This window comes from Toxorhynchites rutilus, chromosome 1 (genome assembly GCF_029784135.1).
Source record: "Toxorhynchites rutilus septentrionalis strain SRP chromosome 1, ASM2978413v1, whole genome shotgun sequence".
NCBI lineage: Eukaryota > Metazoa > Arthropoda > Insecta > Diptera > Culicidae > Toxorhynchites > Toxorhynchites rutilus.
In genome coordinates this window covers 161,189,517-161,210,227 of record NC_073744.1, presented here as the reverse complement: position 1 = coordinate 161,210,227, position 20,711 = coordinate 161,189,517, and the positions used below count along the sequence as shown (strand labels likewise).

At 40.7% G+C, this 20,711-nt stretch overlaps 2 protein-coding genes across 3 annotated transcripts in view; both read left to right on the top strand.

Moving 5' to 3' along the window:
• Nucleotides 1-9,915, top strand: part of LOC129763510 (mite allergen Der f 3-like) — a 38,584-nt gene extending 28,669 nt beyond the window's left edge. For both annotated transcript variants that reach the window (XM_055762654.1, XM_055762652.1), the window contains exons 2-3: nucleotides 8,810-9,427; nucleotides 9,482-9,915. In XM_055762654.1, coding sequence (XP_055618629.1) covers nucleotides 8,810-9,427; nucleotides 9,482-9,807 — 944 coding nt within the window. In that variant the 3' untranslated portion in view covers nucleotides 9,808-9,915. The remainder of the gene's footprint in view (nucleotides 1-8,809; nucleotides 9,428-9,481) is intronic.
• Nucleotides 9,916-16,372: 6,457 nt separating this feature from the next.
• On the top strand, nucleotides 16,373-19,024 carry LOC129761551 (uncharacterized). Its single transcript, XM_055759274.1, has one exon. The coding sequence runs from the start codon at nucleotides 16,373-16,375 to the stop codon at nucleotides 19,022-19,024; it is 2,652 nt and encodes an 883-aa protein (XP_055615249.1).
• The last annotated feature ends 1,687 nt before the right edge of the window (nucleotides 19,025-20,711 follow it).

Genomic DNA, 20,711 nt, shown 5'->3' with positions numbered 1-20,711 from the left:
AAAAATTCACGTTGATACGTTTCGTTTCGAAAAATTTGTGCAAGAAATTTGATTTTGGACACCCACATTATAAATCCGAGGTGGTCAGGTACTCAAATCACGAAATCGGTTAAATCTACAGTGTATAATGTACTGAAACGTTTTCGTGAACGTGTAAGTTTTGTTCTGATGGATCAGAGGACACGATCGGAAGCCAAGATGTGACCAAGTTTTCGTCACAAACAAGACAATGGACACGAAAATGTATAGGGGAGAGTGCCTGTAGAAACATCCGGTGAAGTTTGGCCAGATTTGGTTTGAGAGACGAACAATGAGCCTTCCAGAAATGTATAAAAAAAGCTTCAGCACAATGCCCGTTGACGCGAAAATTTGTGTAACGAAAAGAAAGATGGCTACGTTTGTCCAAACTAATTGGCACCTAGGTAGTGCGGACTGAATCAAAACGGCTGTCAAAAAAGATCCAATTGAAATGTCAAAAGAGATCCAACGATCAGGAGTGTTATTTTTCTTATGATAATCAACACTATAATAGAGGTATTGTTGTCAAGGGCAAAAATAATTAAAATTATAAAATGAACGAACTATATTTTTCCGTCAATTGTTCAATTAACCATTGCATCTCTGAAAGAGCATCTAAGCCTTTCACTGAGAAACGCATTTTTAAGGTCCCCTCTCTTTGACATAACGTTTTTCCGAACGAAATAAAAACAAACGAAGTCAGAGTCACGTAAATGTTTACTCCTGTGATTTGAAAATATTCGATGAAAAGTGGAAGGAAGAGATGCCAGATGATTTTGAATTTTTTTTGTAAAAACATGTGAATGTCTGTTAAAAATGGGGAAAAGTCTGTAAAAGTTTGCAGATCTATAGAAATGTCTTTTAACGTTAATTTTCACATATTCATTAATACTTTGTACATCGCCCCAAACCAATATAGTGGTTCTCAGATCTTCGTCAAAGGTTGTAATTATGTTCTTTATCGCAAAACATTAGACTCGTATTTTTTTTTATTTTTCATTGGGGTGCCCATTTCCATTTTAGGGTGATCCAAACAATCATTTTTTCCACTTTTTCCCAAAATGACTTTTTTCAAAAATTTATAACTTTCGAACCACTTAACCGATTTAGATGATCGACACATCAAATTGAAGCCAATGAGTTTTAATTGAGAAATATTGAACTTGCAGATAATATGGATCCTATTTTCGTAATTATTGATTGTAGTCGTTTTTTAATGTTTTCATGGTTTTGGACTAGGGGGCACCATATTTTTTTATATTTTTTCTTGAAAGCTTAGAATTTTTTTCATAAAATATCTTGATATCAGATATGCTATTTTTTCGTTTTTGAAATATGATTTTTCAATACTAATCGATGGTTCGAAAAACAATTTTCCCCATTTTTCCCACTACAAAAAGTCATAACTTTTGAACTATTGGACCGATTCATATCATCGGTATATTAAATTGAAGCTTACGAGTAATTTTTCTTTGAAAAAATATTCCTTTGCGAAAAAATTGAATTTTTGCTTTTGTAATTATTGATTGAGTTAGTTTTTCATAGTTTTCTCGGTTAAAGATAGGAGCGCTATATTTTTTTATATTTTTTATGGAAAGCTGAGGATTATTTACCTAACATATCTCGATATCAAATATGCTATAATCATCGTTTTTAAGTTATAATTTTGTAAATTTAACATTTAACATATTCATATGTGACTAAACTAGACCTATGCTACAAGAATCCAATCTTCCCGCAAGTGTGATATTATTGGCTTGGCTTATTGGCTTCAATTTAATATATCGATAATCTAAATCGGTGTATTCAAATTAATCAAATGTTATGATTTTTTGCAGAAAGTTATTTTTGGACAAAGGGGGAAAATGATTTTTTGAACCACCGGTTAACTTTGAAAAATCATATCTAAAAAACGAAAAAATAGCATCTCTGATATAGAGATATGTTATGTAAAAAACCCTCAGCTTTCAAGAAAAAATATTCAAAAATATAGCGCCAAAGTCATAAAAAATAAAAAACGACTAAAATCAATAAATACTAAAATATAATTATTCTTTTCGCAAGTTGAATATTTTTTAATAAAAGGCTAGGTCATTAGTTTCAATTTTATATGTCGCTCATCTAAATCGGTTCAGTGATTCAAAAGTTATTGATTTTCGTTTGTCATTTTTGGGAAAAAGTGGAAAAAATTGATTTTTCGGACCACTTAATAACTTATGTGTTGTAAGTGTGTTTAAATATTTCAACGATCTACATATACATACATACACATACATACGCGTTGTTAATTTTTTATAAAATTCATTATTTCTTCGTTGATATATTGGACATCCACCAAGGCTTGCGGTCTTGTCGTTGATGAAATTTATAAGAAAATGCAGTGTATACCATCCGCCATGCAAGGCTATACAAGTTTTAGATCACCACACGGCCATGAACCATGTCTGTGGTAACAATATCGAACAGTAACCCATATTTCGTCATAAGCAGACCCGAAAGCGAATGTAAATTGTTGAAAATAGAATGAAAATTTTTATTCGATGTTGTTCAAATACTTAGAAGACATAGTCCTGACCCTAACTTAACTATTTTCAATAAATCTCCTTGCATTTCAGCAAAACAATCTTATCTAGAACAGAAAATAATTATCAGAGACAATTTTCGTTCAAGATTTTTCCTTAACTGCATAGAATGCAATTTTTCATTGATTGTGTATAACCGTATGCTCTCTTTCGTCTGCAATGATGTCAGGGCAAAAGTACTTATGTGTATGAGTTCCAAACTATTGATATATAAAAATATTGTTATATCCAAAAAATCTAAAACAAAAATAGAAAAATAGAAATGTTTTACAGAAATGTCTGTAAATTTACAAACACATTTGTAAATCTGGCATCTCTGGTGGTCTGAGAATTTATTGCAAGAAATCGCTTGAAAACATGCATGAATTTGCTTGAAAATGAAGTAGATTGAGTCCGCACCACTTAGAAGATCTGACTTGTACCGCAAACAATACGGCAGCACAATTTAGCCACGTACCTCTATAACAACCACTTTCTTTTTATTACATAACTGCACTTCACTTTCTCTATAACTTTCTTTAATCCTTGTCGCCACTTTAAAATTTCGGATTTCGGGGAGGAAATGTAAAACATGATCACGTTGACTGTTGTCAAACTAAAAAGAACACATCAATTTATTTTCTCACTATTTTCATCAATCCTTGTCGCCACTTTAAGATTTCGGTTTTCGGGGGAGGAAATGAAAGCACTACTGCTTGAGTTGACTGTTGACTAATGAAAGTATGACTGTGTTTTATCTCATCGATCACTAATACAAAGGTTTTATGATAGTCTTTGTTTACGACTTTTTTCTCGCTAGTGGGTTTAGACCCAAAGGTCGAATAAGAATAACTTCTACATGACCTACTGCTTTTTGATCCACGGAAAAACGTATTTACTCCAAATCCCGGGGTATACCTCCTTGTTTACTTTATCGCCTTCTGGAATGAACAACAAGTTATTTTTTTGCCATCAGAAGCCACCAATCCAAATACCATAACGCTAGCAGAATGCTTGGTCAGAAACACGGTGCGTACTAGTATAGCGATCGGTTCTGGAATTTAATACGGGCTTGACGGTAAAATGCTCTTGTTGGTGAACAGGATTACCGCATTTGTCCGCTTAAGGATGTTCAAGATTTTCTTACATCGCTCGCTTCGTAGCTTCCGGATGCGGTTGGTAATCATGTGAGATTGTTTTTCCTGCGTACCCTCGACTCCGCCCCGCAATTTTCCTTCACGATCTACCGTGCCGTAGAGTCGCTGATCTCGTATTCTTTGAACGCACTGGATTCGCTCGAATCTTCCTTTTGTTGGCAGCGAATCCGAGCTGACCTCGGACGGCCTGTGGCCAGCCACCTTCTCGGATAGTTGTCCTCAATTTATCGATCTAAAACCCTCTCCATGGTCCATCGGGACACTCCAACTGCGATTGAAATGTCTTCTCGCAACATTTGCGCGTGGGACAAATCACGAATACGCTGCCAGTTCGTCATGGTTCAACTGTCAAACTAAGGAAATAAAGTTCTTTCACTCGCAGTCTTTTTTGATATGAATTATAGTTTACGTGCATGCAAATAAAATCAAAGCATTGTATGCACAGGTGAAACGGGAACCTTTTATGTACAATGATGCAAATATCATCTCGCATACTGTTTCGGACGTCTGCTCATTATGCAAAGCGGAATTCCTTGAAGTCATTCTGTGTTATGTGGTATTTAAAAATTCTAGGCTACTGTAAACCAGCCCACGATTCTATAAACCTGTCGATCTCTCTCTCAGAGCCGGTTACAAGATCGGAAGAGTAGCATATCCCATATGCATTTTGAAGATGCTTCAGGACCGGCCAATAATAAAAGTTCCATAAAAAGTTATTTGTCTCATTCAATCTTATAAACTAACAAGCAATGAAACAAACCAAGAATATTCTGAAGTTTCTCAAATTTTGCAGAGATATCTTCAGACTGCGTGTGGTTCTCTCTAAAGTGTAGTAGAGTTATTTTCCAAAAAAACGGACGCTTTTTCATGACGATTTAATAAACTAAATAGGGTAAATGATCTTGGTTTGTCCGATTTAGTGTATTTTCACGCAACTAGTGAATGCAAGACGATTATTCTCCTTCAAAATCACATGTAATCGATACGAATTTAGGTTTGTTGGAAAGCCCCAAGTCCCTAGATGCTAATACTAGCATAAGGCGTTGAAATTATTCAAAATTTAATGATTTTCAACGATTTTCCTCACAGAGAAATTATGATCATGGTTTGTCCACCTCTGATCATGCTTTGTCCAAAAAATGATCATGGTTTGTCCGGTTTGAGAAAACACCATTTTTGAATGAAAAAAATCGAACTTTCAAGTGGAATTTGCATCTCTCATTGCTTGAGTTTACTGTCATCATATTGATCCATTCATAATTTAGGCTTTCTTCAGAACATTGCCTTTTCTTGGGCATTCTAAAAGTGTTCACCTCAACACACTCAACACAGCGAAACTTTATTTCTGCTATGCTATGCTATCACAGAATACAGTTTTCCTTGAAGAATAATCCTTAATCACCTTTTTTATTACTCTAAAATTAATCTTTCACTTTTGATATTTGAAAAACATGAAGTGCACTCTTTTTTCTTACTGGCCAAAATGTATTTTCAATGAAAACCAAAGCCTACTATGCATTTTGAGAAGAAAACATCTTCTTCTTCTTATTTTTTGGCTTTAAGAGGGCTTAAACTTTTCAGTTCATTCGCCTCTAAAGAAAACATCGTTCACTCATTTAGAGCACAGCCCTCTGATAGGCAGCAATGTTCATGATGCCACCATGACAAGCACTGAAACCTGAGACTAATCATTTACATTTTCTCCGAACAACCGAGAAAGCCGATTTTTGGTATCCGGCTGATTTCAAATAAATTTAAATTATTTTTCCACGCTTGTAACTCATGTTTTTCGCATAATACATTCTGTGAATAGTTATATTTGGTTGATATAGTATAAATTATAATTATCAAAATATTGTATCCAATAGAACTGAGAACCAAATAGTTTGTTTAATTTAATCGTTTCCATAGGGATTTTATCATTTTCCTCAGAAATTGTGTCAATGATGTGCTGCAATGATGCGATTTTTTCCAATTTAGATCTAAGATGCAGGATAGTTCAAAGAATCGGCTGTACTCGGTACACTAGTTCCATGAATAACTTTTTTCTTAATAATCCTGGGACGTACCGTGGAAACCCCCTTTTGGAAGGTTTTCGACCTTTCCGTGCAAATCTCTTTTTCGGTTGCGCTCAGTTTCCAATTATTACCTTCCTGCGAATGATTGTAGGTCAAGAACAAACATGTCCAGATAAGATTTTTAGAATATTTGGCGATTTGCAATTTTTGATTCTTGAAAGCCGGACTCGCACTCTCGAGGTTGTCTCATATATATTTTCTACTTCAGCAAGCCGTTAAGAAAAACAATTCGATCTGATACACTTTCTTATTCGCCACCGCTATAAGCGTGATGATATTAGCTACGGACGCGTACCTCACCTCATAATCTATGCCTCATCGACCCCATCTTCAGGACAGTTGTCAACTTTTAGTTGCGGTGGGAGCCAGGGATTAGACATTAATTGAATATAGGCTACCCAAAATCAAAATCAATATGGCGTCATTTGTTTACCAACATATCATTTGCGAGGATTGAAATCGTTGAAATCACGGAGATAGTAAAAATGAAGAAAAATGCGCTGCTTTATTTCTAACTGCATGAGCGATTTTCATATTCCGGTTTCACATGGAGGTGTTCACATTTAACATGGAGTTTGAAGTTAGCCACTATTCGACTATATAACCGGACCGAGTTGTAAACAATAGTAATTGACAAAATGTCAGTGAACCGCAAAATGTCAGGGTACACTGGCAATAGGAGGGATTTGACGTTTTAGTCATACTGGTGGGAGCGCGCCGGTTACTTCTTCTTCGGGATCAATCTCTTCACATGATATATGCAGTACCGGCACTTTGTTCATCTCCACACCGGGTTTCTCCTCTTCGTCTGATTCGTAGGACATTTTGATTCGATCTCGGGGAGTTATTATGGTTTTCTTCATAAGGTCCCAAATCCTGTATTCATTAACCGTATTTACTAAGGTTTTCCTGTGGAACCCAAGTGAATGCTGTTGCACCAAACACACGCATTTCATACACATCTACTTCTTTGCCACACCATGATGCAGACGAAATTCTTCTCTCTTCTAGAGCGGGTTTTGACTCAGAATGTAGGCAACAGTAAGCACAGATTCACTCTGCAATACCACTTTTTCTTCATGTGTTTCTTAGATTTGACCGCCTTGGGAGGCTTCCGTAGTGCCTGCTTCATAATAGCCCAGTATTTTCCGATTGTCCTTAGTTCCGGTGCGTTGTTGGAGTTCATGTTCTTGGGTACGAAAATGTCCCCGTTGGCTTCGGACCACTCCAGGACATTCTTTGAATAGTGGCACGGAACTAGCTCGGGCCAGAGGATCGTATAGCCCTCGCGTTACTGCAACAGAAGAAGTAGACACTTCTGTAAACACATGCGCAGATCGCTTGCCAAATCATGTATTTCCTGGAAAACTCTGAAAGTTTCTGCTTCCTTACTTCCTCCGGAATATCAAAGTTGTGCTGGGCAATGGAAAACGGTAGTTCCGGAAGCTGCCAGAAGTCGGCCTTGACGTGAGTCTCATCGTCCATGATGAGACAATGAGGCTTCCTCAGCATTTGGATGTACAGTTTTCGGGTCCGTGACCACGTACTTTGCCGTTCGTCACGATTTGGAACCTTCTGCACTTTGTACGTATGCAGTCCCTCCCGGTCCTTGGCTCTCTGAACGGAAGACTTGCAAAGATTCAACTTTTTAGTCACATCCCTGACCAGAGCATTGCGAGTCCGCTTTAAAGCTTTCACGACACGCTTGTGCTCCTGATCACTAATAGAACATCCATTCTGACCGCATTTCTCCTTCCGTTCGATGTTCAGAGTTTCGTAATAACGTTTAATCACACGACACACCGTTAACTGCACGATTCCGAGTTGTTTTCCGATGTCCCGATGAGAGAGTTGAGGATTTTCCATGTGGTTGCGCAAAATCAATTCGCGACGTTGCTTTTCGGGCGACGCTTTTTTTTCCAATTTTCGAAAAAACTGACAGCGATAAAAATACAGTGTAAAAAATACACTCAAAACTATTTCTACCCAAACTTTAAAGAGAAAATACTTAATGAATAATTTTCTACAGCGTTTTTCCGTGGTGCAATTTGATGTAGGACACTCTTTTAGCATACCTTACAATCACGAATCTTCACTGCTATTTCGATCATCTCGTGTTTCCATCGGTTCTTTATATTGTTCTTTCCTGGGTGACCGTATCTTCGACAGCATCTATCGTCGTTTTTCGTCGTCATGGCACCACCTTTTCGATGATCGCTTCTCCAGCAGCAATCGTCACCGTCATATCGCTTTCTGAAATCAATCTTCGATTTGATGCACAAAAAACCAAGGGATTGCTAAGATGGCCGCCTTTTAGTAGCCAACATAGAAAATCATGAGCATAGAAATCATAACCTAAAATTAATAATGAAGTGCTCCGCGCGATTCTTCAGCTGTGATTTTAATTGCGTCAAGAAATCAAGAAAGCTTCCGGATGGGTATCCAAACACCGCTTGCCAAAGGAAACTATCCAACGTAATCAAATATTAACATATATGACCCCAAACATTAAACAATACGTGAGCCCCCTAAGCGCGAGCCCTGTTTTATGCTGCCTACGTTCAATTTGCATTGGATGGAATAGGGTTGCCAGAGCCCCGCAAAAAACAGCTTCCACTGCATCTCAGGCATGTAGTGAACATTCTTCGCGATTGCTGGCTGTTTTGTACCATCGATCATCATATCGACACTGATTGTGCCGGCAGATTACTTTGACGATAACTTGACCGTACTTGGTCACTGAAATGCACACCTTCTATTCCAGTGGGTGTAGTTACTGGGGCTCCTTTCTAATCATGTAGCTTGTGGCACCCATTCAATTCTTCAACTTGTATTCACAGCGTTCACCTGTGGTTGCAATAAATTTTTGATTAGAAAAAGGCTTCGCAGTGGAAAACATTAACATGATTTTTCGGATAACCATAACCATGTATACCATAAATAGGCTAGTTTTTGAACTTACACTATACCGTGTAACTATTACCTATATTTCCAGAGGGTGATCCATGTCCGCTGAAAAACAACGAGACCGGTGTATGCCGCAAGTCCGCCCAGTGCCGACAGAGTGTCCGGAATAGGGAGCGACACTGCGAATTCGAAGGCAATGAACCCGTTATCTGCTGCGCGCAGCCATCGAACATGACCTATGTGGCATACACGCGGGTTGTTCAGCAAGCTTGCGAGAGTGTACGTGGTATCGATGTCAAATTCGCCTTTCACGTGGTCGGTAATGCTGTGGAAGCTCAGGTGGGCGAGTTTCCCTTCGTGGGTCTTTTAAGGTACGAAAATGAGCGGACTCGATGTGGCGCCTCGATAATTTCGGAACGTTTTCTGCTAACCGCAGCACATTGCTTCAAAGAGGGAGCACCGAAAGCGGTACTGTTGGGAACAAATGATGCGACAGATTCAGGTGCCGATCGGTATGAAATAGCCCGCGTTCTTCGTCATGACAGATACAGCCGCGAAACCAGACAAAACGATATTGCATTAATCGAGCTCAAAACTCCAATAAGGATGAACTCGCACATTCAACCCGTTTGTTTGCACACGGATTTAATCGACTTACCGACAACGACCAATATGACCGTGATGGGTTGGGGAATAGACAACACGGGTAGGTAATTGTGTAGTGAAAAATTGTTTCTCATATAATAGATTCTTCTTACAGATGAATCCTCCAACTTACTCCTCAAGGGTGCTGTAAACCCAATTCTGCGAAGCGCCTGCCAATCCAGATTCGATGCTGCTGAAACCAAGATTACACTTACAGCAAATCAAATGTGTGCTCTTGGGGGCAAAGACGCCAGCGACACAGCTACGGATACTTGCTCGGGAGATTCCGGGGGACCCCTGGTGGTTAATCACGGTGGCAAATACCACCTAGCTGGAATCGTATCGTTTGGGGTTGGCTGCGGGAGTGAATCCTTCGCGGGAATCTACACTCGAGTGTCAAACTATTTGGACTGGATTATCGAACAAGTTTGGCAAAAGTGAGCAAATAAGTGTGTTTTTGAAATGAGAATGTTTTTGAAATGAGAATATAATTCCGTCATATACTTTTATGCGGAGATCAATAAAAGTTAGGCAATCGGTTCATCAATATCCTTCCGAGTATGTTTGCATGTTCCTTATAGGTCATTCCACAATTTTTCCATATTTCTTCATATTTTGCTACGTAAGATCGAGTCTTTTTTAAGTTCCAGTGATTATTTCCTAGTAGAAAGTGCCTACACAAATATTAAAAAATTACAAACATTTCCCAACTAAAATACTCTTTACATTTTCTTTTGAGAGCTAAAAAGACGGGAGGGTAATGTCGGGGACATATCCGTAGGGACGTCAGACTACACCAAGGGCTGTCAAACCTACAAATTATACTATGCAGCATTTTTCGCAGAACGACAACAAAAAAACCGAAAACGATTGTGTTGGTGGCAACTATAGCAATCGCACTGGAACGAATTCCAACTTCAGTTGTCAATCGAAGAACACAGCTCTCACAGTTGGAAAATTCTTCCGTTCCATCCGGCTTGCGATGTGTTGTACTTTGACGCCATCATTAACCATTGTTTCCGGCACAAATTCGTTGAAATTTGATGATTTTTCGGAAATCCCTACTCTAAGGCACAAAAACACTCAAGTACTTCCTCGGATTTTCTTCCAGATTTTGTTCCAGACAAGCACACGAAAGCAGATTATCAATCGCTGTGCAAAAGAACATATGGTTAACTCATACATTCTAGTCATCCGTACGGTAGTTAATCATTCTTTGCGATTTGTTGAATTCCAGGTACGGGGTGTGCTAATCTTGTCTGTCCTCTTACGCATCTCTCTCGCTGATTTTGTAGTATTTATGCTCTACATCATGGAGTTCATGCTGATCAGTCTCGGAACAAAGTTTTCATCGTACGCACGTTGATGTGATGTGTGAATTAAAATCAAGAAACGGATGTGTTCACAAAGTATGTTGCTTAGCTTTGAACGAAAACATACACCGCCCTTATATGACCATTGAACAGCGCTTCCATCACTGTCCCCGGTTGAAAGAAAACCAAACAAAAGAAGATGACCCAACGAGCCTGGCTCCTGCTATCATTGGTATCGTCCACGGTGACGTGCAGGATGGGTACCCTGGCGATGACAACACACTTCGTACGGTTGGATGCGAAACGCTACGATAAGATCTTGTTTGATTTCTTTTCGCCGCTCGTTATCTCTGTGGAACATATAAGAAGAACTCAGTTGAAGAGTTCACAGTCATTATTCCAGTTGAATAGAAGTTCTGGCTGTTTCGGAACTCTCATTGATGTTTGCTATTAATTGAGGGCAATGTGTGGTGTTAGAATTTGTTTCCTCATATGGAGCTGGCAGCCATACGCCATGCAATCGTACAATTTGGGATTTCCATCGCAATTATTCTGAATCATGAACAGTGGTGGCTTGTCAAGATTATTTAACTTTCTTTGCTACGATTCAATCGAGTTGGTGATTTGGTTCGTTGATCAGATTGGCGTAACCATTAGAATGTTCCAAAAAAGGCTCAATATCATCTATGAAAAGTGGAGCTTTTTCTTCATAATAGACTGGTTACGGTTCCCTCCAAGGTGTAAAGGGTGTGTCACATCAAATTGCATCACGGAAAAAACGCTGTAGAAATTTAATTTTTAGGAATTATATCTTCAGCTTTCGCTTATAATCAGATAAGAGTGTATAGATCACGTTGGCCATGCTGCACTGTCAATTTTTCGTAAATTTGGAAAAATGTCGTCGAACGAAAAAGAGCGTCGTGAATTAATCCTGTGCACTCATTTCGAGAATCCGGAGTTGTCACATCGGGACATCGGTAAGATGCTGGGAATCGTCCAATCCACGGTCAGCAGAGTACTAAAACGATACTTCGAGAACCTAACCATCGACCGGAAGGTGAAGAATGGCAAAAATGGATGCTCCGTCAGTGAAAAAGATCACAAGCGCGTAGTTAAGCAGTTTAGACGTGATCCGAGAAGTTCGGTCCGGGATGTCGCCAATAAGCTGAATTTGTCAAGTTCATTCATCCAACGGACCAAGCAGCGGGAGGGCCTGCGTACATACAAGGTTCAGAAGGCTCATAACCGCGACGAAAGGCAAAACATGGTGGGGAAGACGCGAGTCCGGAAGTTGTACACCGAAATGCTGACGAAGCCGCATTGCCTGGTAATGGACGACGAAACCTACGTCAAAGCGGACTTTCGTCAGCTGCCTGGCCTGTTGTTCTTCTCCGCAGAGGACAAATTCAGCGTTCCGGAGGAGATTCGCAAGCAGAAACTATCCAAGTTTGCCAAAAAGTACATGGTGTGGCAAGCGATCTGCTCTTGCGGAAAGCGGAGCGCCCCCTTCGTGATGACCGGCACGGTAAACGGGCAGGTTTACCTTAAGGAGTGCCTACAGAAGCGCTTACTACCACTATTGAAGCAGCACGAGGGCCCGACCATCTTCTGACCGGATCTCGCTTCGTGCCACTATTCAAAGGACGTGTTGGAGTGGTACGAAGCCAACGGGGTCACCTTCGTGCCGAAGGAAATGAACCCGCCCAACGCGCCGGAGCTTCGCCCAATAGAGAAATATTGGGCGATTATGAAGCAGGCCCTCCAGAAGAACCCAAAAGTTGTCAAATCGGAGGCGGACTTCAAGAGAAAATGGATTTCTGTTCAAAAAAAACTACAACCTGACGTTGTACAGAACCTTATGGACGGGGTAAAGAGGAAGGTGCGAGCATACGGGCTTGGGCTCGAAGTATGAATAAAAAGAAAATGCCAAAAGTTGTTTAATAGTTTTTATTTTACTGTCTAAAATTTTCAAAAGGATCGGTCTACTGGGCGAATTTCTACAGCGTTTTTTCCGTGATGCAATTTGATGTGACACACCCTTTAGTAGAGGATTTTTTGCGAAAAAAAATATGAACGCTCTTCCACGATAATTTGATGAACGAATATTTTCAGATTCCTTATACTTTTTTCAAAAAATAACCAGTTTATCTGAGTTCACTTTGAAAAAAAAAAAACCGATGCATACATGTATATTAGGGTGGCAGCGAAAATGGTCATGTCAAATTTCAAAAACCAACCATGTACATTTTGTTTATTGGCCCAAAAAATGACCTGTGCAAAGTTCCAGCTCATGATTTAGGGGTGCTGTTGAAACCGCTGGGCACAAATTTAAAATTGACACCCGAAAATGTCAAAAAACCCGAACAATATAAAAACTGACAGCTACGTTAAGACAAAGCGACATAAAAAGTATATTCGTAGAACGCTTAGTCTGATAATTGATTACTCTGAAACTTGAACCGTGAATTTTCTATTTAAAAAAATATTCAGTACTTTAATTAGTGTTTTGAAAACATAAATTTATAAAAGCGGTAAGCCGCAGATATTTATATTAAAAATATATATAAATATATTACTGAATTTGTTCGATATAGGACTCCAACATTTACATCGGGGATTGCACACGCGGTTTGCAGTGCAAGATAGATAAAAAACTAGTTCTGTAAGTCAAATAATTATATATTTCTTTGATAAAATGTAATTACCTACGATGAATTTTTAGTTTGAGCTGGATTAAACGTGCTGCTACAAAAACTACGTTTTACTAAACCGATTTTCCGAACAATTTCTCAAAAGAACTATTTCTAACCTTACTTTTGAGATGGAGGATCAAGCTTGCGAGAAGTGCAATAAAACCGATAATCGTCCAATGGTGGCTTGCGACGCATGCGAAGCCTGGTATCACATGGAATGTGTAGGAGAATCTCCGGGAGTGGAAAATCGATCTTTCGAGTGTCCTAAGTGTGCTGTCAAGAAGGATAAACAAGCAAAAAGGGGGAATAAGCAGAACGCTCCCGCGCCCTCAAAGCCTTGTAAATATCAAACCTCTAAAGGCGCAGTGCCTCCCATCGAGAGAGATTCTAATCTGGAATTTCCGGTTCCATCTGATAACCAAGACAACTCGGAGCGAGCAGAATTTATCGGTCAGAACGAAGTGGCAACGAACACATTAGAAACGGTAGGCGAAAACATAGTCGAATGTGGTTTCGAACATTCCGGGAACCGTCTACGAGATAAGCTAAAACGGTTGGAGAATGAAATGAAGTTGAAAGAAGAACAACTATCAGAAGAGAGAATAATTCAGGAGAAGCGGATCGAGCTGGAGGCGAAGTTAATGCAGAAGAGACTGTATCAGCAAAGGGAGCTGAAACAGAAACAGTTGCATCACGAACGTCTGATGTATCAGAAACAGTTGGAAGAAGAGGCTGAGTTTCAACGTCTACAACAACTCTTACGCGAAGAATTCTCAAAACTCAAAGGCGATCTGCGATCTTCTGAGTCGGAAAATAAAACGACGGAACCCAGTAATAGCAATCCGCAACCTGTTCCTGAGTTACAGGAAACACCAAAACGTAACCCGAAATTATCAAAAATTCCAGTACTCACGCGAACAACGCAGGCAGAACAGCAAGACGTTCCAAGTGAGGACGGTTCATCGTCTACGAGGGATGCAGACAACGACGAGGAGGAATTCGAAGAGCTCAATCCAGTACCGCCCGCAATTCCAACGCAGACGACAAGAACACTAACTTCGTATGGGTCGGGGCCAAACAAGGCTCAACGTGCTGCTCGCCAAGTTTTAACGAAAAAACTTCCCGTGTTCACAGGTCGGGTTGAAGAGTGGCCGCTTTTCTACAGCAGTTATGTCAACTCTACGGATGCGTGCGGCTTCTCAGAGGTAGAAAACCTTGTACGTCTCCAAGAATGTTTAAGAGGACCAGCTTTGGATTCGGTACGTAGTCGGCTTCTACTTCCAAAAGCTGTTCCTCAAGTGATTGAGACCTTGCGTATGTTATACGGTCGGCCGGAACAGCTTATCCATACTCTGCTATCCAAGGTCCGAAGAACAGATGCACCAAGAGCTGATCGACTAGAAACCTTCATACCATTCGGGATGGCGGTACAAGAGCTATGCGATCATCTGGAAGCAGCAGAGTTGCACGACCATCTTGTGAATCCGGTTCTGATTCAAGAACTGGTCGATAAACTTCCAGCGTCCACGAAGCGAGAATGGGTTCATCATAAACGCAATGCTGCAAACGTAAATCTCCGCACATTTTCTGATTTTGCGTCGTCCATCGTGTCCGAAGCCAGCGAAGTTACACTGAACGTCGATTCACACTTCTCCACTAAATTTGAAAAACCGAAACCGAAGGATAAAGGATTTATTCATGTTCACAGTGGACCGTCAACGAATTTATTTCCACTAAGTCCATGTCGCATCTGTAAAGCTTCGGGTCACCGTATACGAAACTGTGAAGAATTTCGCCGATTGAATCTTGCTGAGCGGGTTAAGCTGATGGAGCGCTGGAAGCTGTGTGAACGTTGCCTCAATGAGCACACAGGATGGTGCCGTTTCAAGATTACGTGCAATGTTGGTAATTGTCGCTTAAATCATCACCCATTGGTACATAAAGATACGACTCCCGTTCCGGTGGTACAACGAGCTACGACTCTGGCCACAGTTAATGCAGGTCATCTACACACGCATCTCGATGGGAAGCTACCCGTTATTTTCAGAATCGTTCCTATCACATTGCTTGGTGAGCGAAAATCTATCACTACGTTTGCTTACCTCGATGAAGGCTCGTCAATGACACTCGTTGAAGAGAGCATCGTTCGCGAGCTGGGAGTACGAGGAGCGTATCAGCCGTTGACTCTCCAGTGGACGGGCAATATTGTTCGACGGGAAGCTTCATCTGAGTGTGTGTCATTCAAAGTTGCTTCCGATGCAGGAGATCGATTAGATGTGAAAGAAGCACATACGGTGAAAAAGTTACATCTACCGAAGCAGCGAGTTAACTTCAAGGAGTTGTCCAAACATTATCCACATTTGGAGGGTCTGTATGCAGCCGACCATACTGGAGAGGAACCGAAAATCCTGATCGGACTCAACAACGCCTTCTTGCTTGCTCCATTGGAATCCAGGGTTGGTAATGCCAATGAACCCATTGCAGTTCGCTCTTGCTTAGGATGGACGATATATGGCCCTAGAGATACTGTTTCGACAACTGGTTTTCTCGGTTTCCACAGTGGATATACTAACGAGGATCTTCACCAAATGATGTGGGAGTATTATCTGAGTCAAGAGCCTCGAACCATTGTAAGTAAGCTTCCGGAATCTGCTGAGGACCGCAGAGCACGAGAACTCTTGGAGGCTACGACGATTAAAATCGGTGATCGGTTCGAAACCGGTCTCCTTTGGCGAACAGACGACGTTAAATTACCAGACAGTTACCCGATGGCAATCAAGCGGTTACAGGGACTCGAGCGGCGACTTCTGAAGAATCCGGAAATGTACGATAAAGTGAAACAGAAAATAAAGGAGTACCAAGTAAAAAAATATGCACATAAAGTAACCCCGGAGGAACTTGCGAACTATTGAACGAGCGAAACAAGTGCGTTACATTCATAGCCAAGCTGGTTTAGAGATACGCAATTGGGTCTCAAACTCGACAGGTTTCCTTGAAGCAATGGGTGAATCAACTTCAGGAAGCAAGGTGTCGTTGAATAACGGCAAAGAGGGTCCTAGTGAGCGTGTTTTAGGAATTATTTGGCTGCCCTCCGACGACGTGTTCACTTTCTCCACGACGATGCGCGCAGACCTGATGCATTATATGTCAACCAACGATCGTCCTACTAAACGGATCATACTCAGCTGCATAATGAGTCTTTTTGACCCATTAGGTTTGCTCGCACCATTTACCGTTCACGGGAAAGGTCTTCTTCAACATACCTGGCGCTCTGGCTGCGATTGGGATGAGAAGGTGAACGATGAGTGCTACGAAAAATGGTCTCGTTTGCGAAATGTATTTCCCGTCATCAACCAAGTGCTCATACCCCGGTGTTATCTGCGAAATGCCCCATCAAGCGCATACAGTACGCTGGAAGCCCACGTGTTTATGGATGCGAGTCAGGATTACTACGGGTGCGCTGTATATTTCCGAATAACTCACCAAGGAAATTCTCGATGTTCGCTGGTGGCTGCGAAGACGAAAGTTGGTCCGTTGAAGCCATTTTCCATTCCAAGAATGGAGTTGCTAGCTGCAACATTAGGAGTACAACTGTTGAATTCAGTATTATCAAATCACAACATCAAACCTACGAAACGTGTTCTATGGACTGACTCATCAACAGTGCTGCATTGGATAGCCGCAGACCCGCGAAAATTTAAACCGTTTGTCGCGTATCGAGTCGGCGAAATTCTGCAGGAAACAAGTATAAACGAGTGGCGTTATGTACGCAGCAAATTAAATATTGCAGACATCCTAACTAAATGGAGCAATCATGCTTCACTAGAGCCCGATGGTCCCTGGTTCTGTGGTCCGGATTTCCTCCAACACTCGGAGGAAGAATGGCCATCTTACAACCGCCCTCCGCCAAGTCTCGTTTCAGAGCTCAGAGTTCTCAACATGTTCCACACAAAGGTGGATAATATCCTGTGGATCGACGCTTCCAGAATATCCAAATGGAACATTTTATTACGTTCGGTTTGCTGCGTGATCCGATTCATTTCAAACTGTCGCCTGCGAATTCAACGAAAACCTATCGAAGTATTGTACGTTCCAGAGATGTCAAAACTTGTACGGCGTTCAGTTTGTTCGATCATCGTACCCCTAAAACAAGAAGAGTATGAGATTGCCGAACAAGTGCTCTGGAGGCAAGCACAACGAGATTTTTATGGAGATGAAATAAGTACCCTGTTGAAAAATCGTCAATTAGCCCGTGAACAGTGGATACCGATTGAAAAGTCAAGTAAGCTGAAAAAACTGTGTCCGTTTCTCGATGAGCATGATGTTTTGCGCGTGGATGGTCGAACCAGCATGGCGGAATTTGTTCCCTTTGATACCAGGTTTCCCATTATATTGCCGAGGGATCACATCATCACATATCGAATCGTCGAGTTTTACCATCAGCGATATGGACACGCAAATAAAGAAACGGTATTCAACGAAGTTCGTCAGCGGTTTTCGATTTCAAAGCTAAGAGCATTGGTGGCAAATGTCGCAAAAAGTTGCCCATGGTGTAAAGTGCGCAATTCTCGTCCACATGTGCCAAGAATGGCTCCGTTGCCAATAGAACGTCTAACCCCATATGTTAGGCCGTTCAGTTACGTGGGGGTGGACTATTTCGGTCCTTTTGAGGTCACTGTGGGTTATCGTAGGATCGAAAAACGGTGGATTGCCCTATTTACCTGCTTGAATGTGCGTGCAGTTCACCTCGAAGTGGCTCACCGCTTGAATACCGAATCGTGTATAATGGCCATTAGACGATTTGTTGTGCGACGAGGACCTCCAATAGTTATCTTTTCTGATAATGGAACTAACTTTAAGGCTGCAAATAATGAGCTGCAGAATCAGATCCAACTTATCGATACTGCATGTGCCAATGTGTTCACCAACGCAAGAACGCGATGGTGCTTCAATCCGCCCTCCGCACCCCATATGGGGGGCGTATGGGAGCGCATGGTGCGCACAGTTAAAGAGGTAATGAAGACGCTGCATGAAAGACATCGCCTTAACGACGAGATACTGCTAACAGTTATCGCTGAGACTGAAGAAATCGTCAATGCCAGACCGCTCATCTATCTTCCTCAGGACTCCGTGGAATGTCAAGCCATAACACCGAATCATTTTTTACGTGGTACTTCGTCAGGGCTCCAAGATCCAGTGATCGCACCAACTAGCGAAGCAGAAGCATTGCGCAATGCGTATTTTCGCTCGCAACTGGTTTCGGATGAGCTGTGGAAGCGTTGGCTGAAGGAATATCTGCCGTCGTTAAACGCGCGGACCAAATGGATGGAGGAGACTACCCCTTTAGCTCCTGGAGATTTAGTTTTCATCGTTGACGACTCTAACCGTAATGGGTGGATACGGGGAGAAATACAGGAAGTAGTTGAAGGTCGTGACGGTCGCATACGACAAGCCAAGGTGCGCACTGCGAATGGGATATTTCGGCGACCAGTGAGCCGGTTGGCTCGAATCGAAATTATGTCGGTTGGTAAATCTTGCCCAAATGAAGGTTCCGGACAAGGTTTACGGGTCGGGGATTTGTTGAAACCGCTGGGCACAAATTTAAAATTGACACCCGAAAATGTCAAAAAACCCGAACAATATAAAAACTGACAGCTACGTTAAGACAAAGCGACATAAAAAGTATATTCGTAGAACGCTTAGTCTGATAATTGATTACTCTGAAACTTGAACCGTGAATTTTCTATTTAAAAAAATATTCAGTACTTTAATTAGTGTTTTGAAAACATAAATTTATAAAAGCGGTAAGCCGCAGATATTTATATTAAATATATATATAAATATATTACTGAATTTGTTCGATATAGGACTCCAACATTTACATCGGGGATTGCACACGCGGTTTGCAGTGCAAGATAGATAAAAAACTAGTTCTGTAAGTCAAATAATTATATATTTCTTTGATAAAATGTAATTACCTACGATGAATTTTTAGTTTGAGCTGGATTAAACGTGCTGCTACAAAAACTACGTTTTACTAAACCGATTTTCCGAACAGGTGCCTCAAAGCGCTCAAAATCGAAAATCTTCCAAGGGCCCCTTGGTAAAGAAAATTTCGAAAATCTTTTTTTTTTCTTCGAGATGACACCATATCTCGACATTTCATGCATTTTTAAGTCATTTGGCATCGAAAAAAAATTCGATTTTCCAAATTTCCTTTACTCCCCCCTTGGAAGATTTTCGAGGATCAAAAAATCAAAACTTTGAGCGCTTTGAGGCACCCCTAAATCATATCCGATTGAGCTGAAACTTTGCACAGGTCATTTTTGGGCCAATAAACAAAACGTACATGGTCGGTTTTTGAAATTTGACATGACCATTTTCGCTGCCACCCTAATATACATGTATGCATTGGTCGGAAAAAATGTGTTTCTACAAGTATCTTGAAATAAAACAAAATTTCCGAAAGCCTCCGACGCCTCGGTTTCAAAGTGAACCCAGATAAACTGGATAATTTTTGAAAAAAGCATAAGGAATCTTTGCATCAATCTTTGCACAGGTCACTTCTTGGGGCCAATAAACAAATTGTACATGGTCGGTTTTTGAAATTCGATGATGATTTTTTTTTCCATACATCCATTGCCACCCTAATGTATATTTTAGAACGACCCACCTTTACTTTTTTCCGAACCATACATTCCAAAAAAGATTTTCCAAAGATTTTCTGAGCCGCTTGTTACACTACAAGAGCTCGGCAAAGTTATGTTCAACTGAGGTTAGTCAGAGGACTAGTAGCGTAGCATGACTGGGTGACACCCGGGGCGGGTGGCTTGGGTGTCACCCGTTATCAAATCTATGCTTTCGTTCTCTAATGAAAAATAAAATTTATCGATCCAAGAAACTCAAATATAAAGATATAATAATAAAAGTTGAAACGTTTGGATTTAAATTTACAGAACAATCAAAGGAAATTTGTTGGAATAATAACGTTTATCATTGGGGGTGAAAAATCAACCCTTGCTTTTTAAGATTATTTCAGATACTGCTAACATGAGTGTGAATTGATTGAAAAAATTCGGCTTCTCCTTTTGATATTTGTTATCGCTTTTTACGTCCAATGGAAACCTTTCTATGTCTTTCTGCAACAATCATCATGCAAACTCTGCTATTGGGGAAGCTCTGCTTGCAACAAGAAAAAAAAACATCAGGCTTTCGTGCAATTAATAACACCGGTCATATCAACTGTCTCCGCTGCCCAGTCTGCCAAACAATGGAAGGGACAGAAGGAATACTCTTACGCCTAAAAATTACTACTGTGTAATTTACAATTCATAAAAAC

Bases quoted from the DNA above. Each gene is read 5' to 3' on its own strand.
- LOC129761551 (XM_055759274.1), top strand. From the start codon at position 16,373: ATGGGTGAATCAACTTCAGGAAGCAAGGTGTCGTTGAATAACGGCAAA.